The 10,493-nt window shown below is 37.4% G+C and overlaps 1 protein-coding gene across 3 annotated transcripts in view; it reads right to left on the bottom strand.

Annotated features, from left to right (window-relative positions):
• Positions 1–10,493, bottom strand: part of OLA1 (Obg like ATPase 1) — a 105,801-nt gene that overhangs the window by 4,258 nt on the left and 91,050 nt on the right. For all 3 annotated transcript variants that reach the window (XM_062498192.1, XM_062498191.1, XM_062498193.1), the window contains 3 exons: positions 3,141–3,281; positions 2,360–2,456; positions 160–282 (listed from right to left, as the gene is read on the bottom strand). In XM_062498192.1, coding sequence (XP_062354176.1) covers positions 160–282; positions 2,360–2,456; positions 3,141–3,281 — 361 coding nt within the window. The remainder of the gene's footprint in view (positions 1–159; positions 283–2,359; positions 2,457–3,140; positions 3,282–10,493) is intronic.

Below are 10,493 nucleotides of genomic sequence, written 5' to 3'. Positions count from 1 at the left end.
TTGAACTCTTTCTTAAGTGAAAGATGAAAATGGATTTTGGTCTATTGCTAGAGGTGACTGAAGATTCACTTAGCACTAAGAACTTTTAACCAGTGAAAAATCAGATCTGAAATGGAAAAATGGCACATCTGGAGGGAGAAGAAAAAGTGGGGAGCTCACCTTGACAGCAGCCTCTGAACCTCCTTCTTTAAAATCTTCATATTTCATTACTTCAGCCATAATGAATCCCTTTTCAAAATCTGTGTGAATCTTCCCTGCTGCCTGAGGAGCCTTCGTCCCTTTCTGTCAAAGGAAAGAAGAAAATTAATTGCATTTAAGAAGATTGATTGCAGGAAAGAGGTTTCTCCTTTTTTATATGCTTTCAGGTTCTGCTGAAACTTTGTTTCCTATCAGCTAAAATGTCACACATGCAGCTGGGAGATCCTCAATATTAGGATACAGAGTGCCTTCGTCACAGATAAACCAAGAGACATTAAAGAACAGCAGCTTTGTTTTTCCTAATAGGTATCAACAGCACTATTGATTTTAGAAGCTATGACTGTGTTTTGTTGTGAGATTTGCTTCGACCCCTACCTTTCCACACAGAAAGTGAGGAAGATGAAGATTTTTAAATAACTTTAAAATCTGAATTACTCAAGATTTTCACTTACATCCAAATAATTTCAATTAAAGATAACATGCATGGCAAACAACATTTGCAATGAGAAAAGACGTATGGATGTCAAGCTGGACACGTTAGCTTATTTTTATTTCAGAATAATTTTAGTAAGTTTGATATAGAGCAAACTGGGTATTCTTGCCAAAACATCAACAACTGAACCACTAAAAAATAAAAAATCAGAGACGACTACACAATAATTTAAGTTTATGCAAGAGAGAAGAATGCATTATAGCTGCATGCTTTAAATTACAAGGACATACATTCTGTGCACATACAACCATGGAGAGAAATTCCAGCAATAATGGTGACCTAAAGGCTGCTTAATAAAGCATGTTAAAGTGCTAAAGAGTCTGACACTGTAAAGCACAGTTTTTACAATAAAAGATGTATTGGGTTAATATGGCTACTCACTGATGCTTACCTGACTAAATATCTTTGCACATTAAATCAAAGATACTCACAATCAGTCTTAAGATAAACCAGCTTTCAAATTCTCTAATAAAGAGCAAGCACTTCTACTGAAAACAGTGGAATTTCACAATGTGCTCTTAAAAACTATGGCAAGAATCAGAACAACAAAACTCCCATTTTTATATTATTTTGGTCACTATCTCAGGGATTTCAGCAAGCAGTTATGACATAAATAGCAACGAGAAGAAAAAGCTGAAAACACCCCACATATGCTTATAAGAAAATAAGTTTAATGTGCTAAAACACATACACAAACATCTGTAGCAGTACTATTAAAAATATAAATTTACAGGAAATTATGTTGATTAATGAAAACAAATTAATTCCAGTGAATGAAATTAAATACAGCACTGAAACTCATTGCACAGCCCTAAATACACTGATGCGATAAACAGGAGCTCAAAGATTGAGCTGTACCTCCAAAAGTTGGTATTGTTGTAATTTTTAAGATGAGTTTGCAACTGTACACATTCCAAAATATTTTATCTTCATATTACAGCATATTATTTATCTTTATATTACAGCATATTTACGTTCAAAGGCAAAACACTACAGCTCAGCTCTTACTGTCCCATGGGAATAAATTAGTTGATGTCCATGGCTATAACCATTCTACATCCATACTTAAAATACACAATATAGTTTTAGGCATTACATAAGTTCCCAGTTAAACATACAAAATACCAAAATAAACTGGGTCTAAATACTAAAGTCAGTGAAAAACCTGAATTACTGCACACTGATTTTTAGGATTTGGAGCCCAAGTGTGTATCCATGAGGAATATAATGACGTTATATTGCTTTTATTGCTGAAAATGTAATCCCAGCAAAGCACAGGAGGAATGAACCATCCGCAACCCAAACAAACTTAGTGAATACAAAATGAAAAGCAACATCAATTTCACTGCAGACAAACCCAGTCACACAGATTAAGCAAGCACAATACTGGTACGTCTTATCTCTGACCACAGGAGGAGGGTAGACAGATTCTACAGGATGAAGAAATTCAGACTATGTAATAGGCAGAATCAATTGTTACCTGCCTCAATCAATGCAGCTCCACTTTCACTGTTCAGCAGCTCACAAATAATTAAAGTTATCCTGGACAAAAACCTCATCTGTAATGACTAGCTAACCGCCACCATGACAAACTTCAAAGTCAGTGATATCAATCTGAATTCAATAGTGTGGAACTGGATATAGCTGATGAATAAGTATGAATCTTACCCTGATGGTCCATGCACGCACTTCATCTGGGCCTGCAGTGAAAAAGTATTCTAGCTGGAGTGCTGCATATCCAGCCTTAATGATCTTTGCTAAAGCACTGAAAAAAAAAGGGGGAAGGAATCCAATTCATTCAGCATATACACATAAAACAGCTAAATGCGCCAAGTAATCAATTTTACATGGAAAGACATCACATATTTTGAGGATACCAGGTCTACTTTTGAACAGAGCAGTAATTGCAGTAGCCTTTTACTTTGAACTCTCTTTAGAAGTACTTTTTTGCTGCAAAATCATAAAGATAGTATTTTGATTTGTTTATTTGGCAGGCTACAGAAACATGGAATAAATATAAATCACCCTATCAGGCAGCACTCTTGTCTCATGCAATTTTCAGGACTCTAGGTCAGGAAAGCGTATCTGTTTGACTGCAATTCAATACTGAAACAATTTATTATAGTTCTTCAGAAAATTATGGCAAAATTTTCTCCATTGCCCTTATTCCCCATGGATGACGAAACAGTTTTGGTGATCGTTCCCTCTCAAAAATATACATAACTAATACCTATGTTATAATTAAAACACTGTACAGAGATGACAGATGACAGTTAAAAACTTAATTTAAAATAAATCTTTTCACTCTGTCTCATGGTAAAGAAAGGAGAAGATTCTCTCTTTATAATGGTAATTACTCTGTCATTTATTATTCTATCAGCGCAAGCAATTAAATTACTGCAAGGAAATAGTTGATAATAAAGTGTAGGGAAAATGAATGCTAATTAACCTTTGTGTCATGTTCTCTTCCAGATACTTCTGTTTCTCCTCAGCACTCATATCTTGCAACTTGAGTTCCAAGGCCCCACTAAAAGGAATGACCAAAGCACCCGGGTCGTGCTTGTCCACCCACTCTTTAATTTTTATCAACCTGTAGACAACAAAGGGCACAACATTATCTTGTAGTGCATGCATGGCTGTACCACATTCATTATTATCAAGTAGCACATACATATTCATAAGAATTGCACGGATTTATGATGCCATCTTTTTGTGTATTGCTTTCCAAGGTCAAGGCATTAACAGGCAGCAATTGCTTCAGGTGTACTCCATTAACATTTCACTGTTTCCTGGTTTCTGTTTGGCATTTAATCTATCAGAAATAGGCATAATTTGGGACAATAGCTAGGTATTTGGTAGAGGTTAAATACTTACAATCTAAAAAGTGAATAAACTTTCTGAGAGAAAAATGTACTTCCAAGAACTGCATTTATCAAATGTGGTAGAACTTGGGCCTTCAGTTCTTCCTGGTTTTTTTAATTAAAAAAAAAGAAATTCTCAGTAGCTAAGACTACTGATATTAGCAGACGGAAAAGAACACTGCACTCCTCTACAGCCAGCTGCACCTGCTTTTTCTGTGTATTGATCTTGGAGTATGCCATAGCCAACCAAAACAGGACCGTGTTTCTACTGGTTTTTCTCACCTTTCTACTGCTGTCCCAGGACAAAGCTACTGGCTACAATACTATTATTATTTTTAAATAAATAAAAAAGTTTCCTATTTGTCTTCAATAACTATCAGCATTTACAATAGTTTGCTGTTCATAATTTTTATTTAGTTGAACGAAACAACAAATTTAGAGCTAAAACCCTATGGCATTAATTTTGGAAAGTTAATTACCCTACTGAAGTTAACAGGAAGGAGGGTGAACCCTGTCCTGGGGTACATCAGGCACAGCATCACCAGCCAGGCAAGGGATGTGACTGTCCCCCTCTGCTCTGGGAGCAGTTTTGGGTGCCACAGTATAAGAAGGTTAAAAAGCTCTTAGAGAATGCCCAAAGGAAGCCAACAGCAATGGTGAGGGGCCTTGAGGGGAGCTGTATGAGGAGCGGCTGAAGGCACTGGGTCTGTTCAGCCTGGAGGAGACTGAGGGGAGACTTCACTGAGGTGACAACTTCCTCAAGAGGGGAAGCAGAGGGGCAGACGCTGATCTCTTCTCTGTGGTGACCAGGGACAGGACCCGAGGGAATGGCCTGAAGTTGTTGGGGGAGGCTTAGGTCGGGTGTTCAAAAAGGTTTCTTGACCCAACGGACAATGCTCTCAGGCACACGGTGAGACTCCTGGGGATGTTTGGTGCAGGGTCAGGAGCTGAACTCAATGATCCTTGTAGGTCCCTTCCAACTAAGAATATTCTGTGATTCTGTGAGAACTTTAGAGCAGTAGATGGTGTTGAAAAAAATCTTTAAAAACAAGCACCATATTCATGGCTGCAAGTATTTATTTTAAGGGAGACCTTTAAAAATTACCTGGGAGGAGTTCACTACTGTTAATAGGACACTATTTCTAAACACATATGAATAGTAAGAATGACAGCTCTATGCTCAGCAAGCAAACATGGGACCCATGGGAATACTTCCTGTACACGAATAATCAAATTACACAACACAGCATTTTGGGTGCCAGTGATGTTTCAGACCTGAAGCACCCACCATACAGCACAGGGCTTTACGCTCGCTGAGTTCTCTTCCTTAGTCCTGTTAATCTGCAAGATTTAGACTAAGGTTTTAGCTGCTATTATACTAAAGTGCTTTGAAACTGTGGCCTGCAAACCTTTAAATAATCAATGCAAATGTCACTTCAGAAAAAAATGAACTGAACCACAAGTTCATCAACACACATTTATCAAAGAAAATAGCAGGGGATCAGAGCTATTATGAGATTAAGTGCATGGCCAACTGGGGTTGGATGGGACAAGGGTTTTAGATGGGACAAAGAATATAGAAGTTCACTCAACAGTTTTCACGCATTTGTTATATAAGGCTGGTCTTCTATCATTTACTTATGTAAATACCCCGTCAATGTTTTTCAATCCTCATTATACTAATCTTTTCTTGCCTCCCGTTATCCAGTGAAAACACAGTCTGGTATCCAGGACTGATACTGAAACATTACTGCCTTGTGAAACATCTGAACTAAAAATCACAACTAAGGTGTGTTTCTCAATGTGACATCTGACATTTAACAGCATTTCTAAAACTAACATCTGTAGTTAATTAATTTATTTTGGCTAACAAAACGGGTATCAAATTTCAGAGCTTACAAATGCCAACATTTTACAGAAAATATATCAAAATGAATCTACAATTCATAAATGGACTTCAACATATGTGCGTACATCCATTATAGATGTTTTTTAAGGAATTATCTAACACTGATCTCTAGACTAATTAAATAATGTGCCAAGTGAAGAAAGATGGCACGAAATGTGTGAACTTGAAAAAGTGAAATGAGCATGAAAATAACATCAAAAATTGGATTTGAATTCTGTTTGGTAAATATGGTCATAACTAATAAAGTAAGAAGTATTGTGGAACAACAAGATAAGGAATAATTACTTTGGCTAAAACACCAATTCAGAATAATAATAGTCTTAGACTGTCATTTTAACAGCTTTTCTATTGAGTCCTTAGAGGGATTATTTGCATTCCTCAGGTATTCTATTGTACGATTCAGATGAATAAAGACTTACAAATCATTCCTCTACCGCCAGTGTGAGACTTTGATCCAGTGAATACACCATTGTACCTTAACTATAATTGGCAAAAAACCTGACAGTGTAGAGCATCACAAGCTTAATAACAAAGGAGAATATCTCAAAGTGTTGACAGACGATCTTCATAATGCAGGAGCAGAGCTGGTACATTTTACCAATAAATGAGCACTGAGGTCTAAAGGTCTCTGAAGTGACTGACATCAGACCTGCTACAGCCTCACTAAAAGAATAAGGTACTGCATCCCACTCTGTACAGACAATCAGGTTCTCTGCCCGAGTCTTTTACTTTTGTGACTTTCAATGTCACAGGAATTACTAAAAAGTACCAAGGAATTCCCCTAAATGTGATGAAAATAAAGAAAATAAACAAAAGTAAACACTCAAATTTAAATATTGATATATTTCCAATTTACATTTTCCCCAAAGCAGAATGCTTAAGTACTAATCAATAAAATAATAGTGCACAAATGCCTTCCTGTTAGGGATAACCAAGTGTGCCAAACAGAACAAATCTTAACAAATGGTCTTAACAAGTCTTAACAATGGTAGAAATTAATGTTAAAGTCTGGGTTTTTTTGAGCGCGTAATTTTTCCAAAGAAAATTATGTATGTCTGTAAAAGCACAGCAATACTACACTCATGTTGGGCCTTTCTTAAGCAAATACTGGAGTGTCTCTCTGTTATTTCATGCTATACTTGAAAATGAATAATGAAGAGTATTGGATTTTACGCTTAAAGACTTTTGACACTTAAAAACCCCCACCGCACACTAAAATGTAACAAAATGAAAAATAAAAAAACCAAAAAGTAGAACTGGCAGCACCAATGACCATGATTAACAGCTGAAACTACTTTAAGAAACAAGGAACTGCTTGAGATGAAAACCCTTCTTAACAAAGTAAACCAAAAGCTAAGTGAAAACAGTGTGGGATTTCTGTGTCATCCAACTGACTTTCCCAACCAGGGTAGCCTGGCTCCTCCCTTTCCTGTGGAGAGGAGTGTGCCAACAGCAACTACAGAGGGTTCCTCAACTGAAGCCTGACTGATGCCAGAAAACAGACAAAATATCTTTCCTGGAAAAAAAATACAGACTCAAGAGACAGCAAGATATCCATTCATTCTGTGATGGCAAGCAGAAAAGTATATTATGACTGTAAAATCTTGACACAAGAACAAAACCAAGGCAAGTGCAAAACCAGACCTTACCAACTTCCAAGTGAAGACAGCACTCAAAATTCTGATCAGGGAAAACAATGAAGAGGAATTCAGATGCTCATTTCCACCTAACACTGTGACTGTTGTTTGATAAGGACATTAGGAATATCACCAGCATTATCAGCGTATCTAGTAAACCGCAGGTGCCAGTGACTTCAAGTGTAGATGGATCAGGACAACTACCAGAGTTAACTCCTGATCCTAAAGCATGATGCAGAAGACCTTGGAGAAAGGTTTAAAAATGAGGGCACTCACTGAGAAGGCCAATAAACAAAGAGCACCAGAAAGGGGAGTTGTACAGAAGGGGGTGCCCTCACTTTAAAAAGCTGAGGCCTCCTGGGGCAGAAAAAAGCCAAAACCTGCAGCCAACCAAAATAAAAAGGTATAAAAGTTGCAGAATGTACATCACCTACAAATCAATATTTGAGAGAGTTTCACATGAGAGATCCAGCTGGGAAGAGAGACAGAGTTCAGATGGAAATCTGAAGTAGTGATGGAAGAGAGAAGCTGCAGAGAAAGCTTAAGCTCAGTGGACACCTGCAAGACAAGATGATCTGAAAAAAATGACCCCTGAGAAGAAAGGTGACTTGTGAAAGTATGTTTTTGTGCAAGCAAGACCAAAAAACATCTAACTAATGGAAGAGAAACAATTGTTTTTCTGTTCTACACCAGAACTATGAGTGGAAAATGGCAGAAACAAAAGAGCACAGCAAGGAAAAAGAAAATATCAGCACAAGAGGGGAAAAATACAAATGTAGGTAGGATCAAACTAAATTATCAGAATTTTAAAAAGACTGAAAAAAAGATCCACAGATAAGAATGAGAAGAAGAGGACTTAGAAATTCCAACAGGCTCCTCCTGTTGGCAGTTCTGAGCAATACTGATTTCTATAGGCTTCTAAATGCAATCTGTTTAGTGCTTGCTCCCTTTTGTTGAAATTTTCCATAGGTGGAACCTAAGCCATCTTTATTTTAGTTAAACTTAGCCTATAGGCTGTGGACCAAGAATATACACTCCCTATTCATATCTTAAAAATTTCAGGCAGTTTTTATGTTGAGCTTTCCTTGTAGGCCATATATGATTCCTAATTTTGAACCTTCTTGTTTGGACTCTCTTCAATTGGTCTAAAAGTTTCTGAAGACACACAGTACTTGATGCACTTCTCAGAGCTTTCAATAGTAATAGCTTATAAACATTAAAAATAGCTAGAGGATTAACTCATTTTTCAGATGATTTTCCTGTTTATTAAACCCAGTCTAGCATTTGCTTTTTTTGTGACAGCACTGCAACATTATCTCATGCTCAGGTTACACCTTATTGCCTGACCCTGTTTGACTAGCTATTCTTAATACTATGTTTGCATAGTTAATTATTCCTGTATAAAATCCTTCTCAGGAGTTTCACCATGGCTATTTTCTCCTAATGATTTCTTCTATTTCTTGAGATACTCCTAAGTTCTAATTTTCTTCTACACATATGGACATCTCCTAGACTGGGGGTTGTCCAGAGATTTAACAAGAGTGCTCACCACCCAGCTCATTAATGGAAATACGTAACAGTATTCAACCAGTAGCTGCTTCTGCAGATCTCATAATGAGATATTCTTTGTTTGCAAAGTGTACCACTGATAACCATGCTCTGTGTATTATCTTCCAACCAGGCTTGCACATTCAACTTCCAGTAGTTTCTATCTAGTCAGTATTTCCTATCTTGTTTATGAGAATGTTGTAAGGCACTGAAACCTTTAAAGGCTTAATAAAAATCCCAGTATGCAGTATATTTTTTTTGCTATATGTAAGACTATTAAATTTACCACAAACAAAATCTTAAGACTTGTCTGATAATCTAGACAAGTAATGAACTGTCAACATGAATTTGTGAAGACCACTGGGTTGCTTTCAGGAAATTAAAAAGTTGAATTGTTCCAACATTTTTCTTGATATTGAAATAAAAATAATTTACTTAAAAATATCTTGTTTCTTCTCTCCTCTTTGTGGATTTCTTTCGTCTTTTGAAAACCTCATCCATTATGAGGTTTCAAATGAAACCACAAATTATCTATAATGATGAGTTAGGCACGAACTGCTTCTTTTGCCACATCCCAAGACTGTGAGGACCACTAGGTTTAGTTGATTTGGTAGGATGGGAGAGGAAGACCTAGTCTACCTAAGCACCAGTACTGCATGACAGTGCCTAGGTGATGTCCTCCCCTTCTCTTCTGGTAGTGTGCACAGACTCCACGGAGATCAGGGCCCACTGTTCTCAGTGCTGTGCACAGATGAGGACAATATGTATATGTATTCTATAGAGATCAGAAACAGTCACAGCTTCAGTAAGCTTTCATTCCAAATTTCTACAATTAACAAAGGATGGGATGGTAAAAAAAACAGAACAAATGTATATAATGACTGCATCACAGAAATGGTCTGTGGAAGAAGTGAAGAACAGGAAGAGGAAAGCACAGGTGGTTGTCACTCCACTGTATTGGAGCACTGTGCTCCGAAACTCTTTATTGCCACCTGCCTTTCCCTGAGTTTCCTTTTTTCTTGAATTACATAAGGAGAAAGGATGACAGAACAGGAAAACATTACGGAGTAAAAAGGTACCTTCTCCCTCACCATGATAAGTTTTTTATGAAGATGGCAAATCTACAGAAGGAATGGGAGTACCAGTTACAGACCGTGGCAACCACGTCTTAAATCATCAGTGATGCTTGTAAGTTTGTTTTTTTATTCCCTCTTCCCAGCTGGCCAGATGAAACACAGAAGTCCTTTAATTCCAATAAGCCCTTTCCCAGCCCTCACCTGCAAATGTTTTCTAGTAACAGTTCAGAACAAAAGCATTGCCTCCACACACTGGGCTGCTCTCTGGCCAAGAGCCTCCTCTCAGGACAAGAGCTTGAGGAACTCAGCACTGCATTTATCCTGCACATCCTGAATGCCTTAAGTTCCTCAATACCTTCCCACAGTCCATGTCACCTCCAGCATTCAGTCACTGCATTCACCTGAACCTTACCAGAGGCCAATGTGGAGCACCCATCTCACATGTTAGATATCACTCCCATCTCCTAACACTGATTCACCTGAGCCTTGAAACAGGAAGCTGAACAGCCCTTAAAATTCTTAACCCTTTCAAGACTTGCCACACATCCCAAGATCACAGGAATCTTATGACAGAATGGGTACATAAACTCATTGTACCAGATCCGGATTTCACATTTTTAAATTTGCAATTTCAACTGTAATTTCCACTTACACTGTATTAAAAAAAAAGAATCTTAGAGGTTCCTGACCAACACCGTTATTTGACATTTATTATAAATGAGTTCATAACTCTTTAACATTCTCCTTTGAAATATAAGTAATCCCAGGTTC

This window comes from Cinclus cinclus, chromosome 9, assembly GCF_963662255.1.
Source record: "Cinclus cinclus chromosome 9, bCinCin1.1, whole genome shotgun sequence".
NCBI classification, from domain to species: Eukaryota; Metazoa; Chordata; class Aves; order Passeriformes; family Cinclidae; genus Cinclus; species Cinclus cinclus.
The sequence above is the reverse complement of the archived record's forward strand: the minus strand, read 5'-3'. Positions and strand labels throughout refer to the sequence as shown.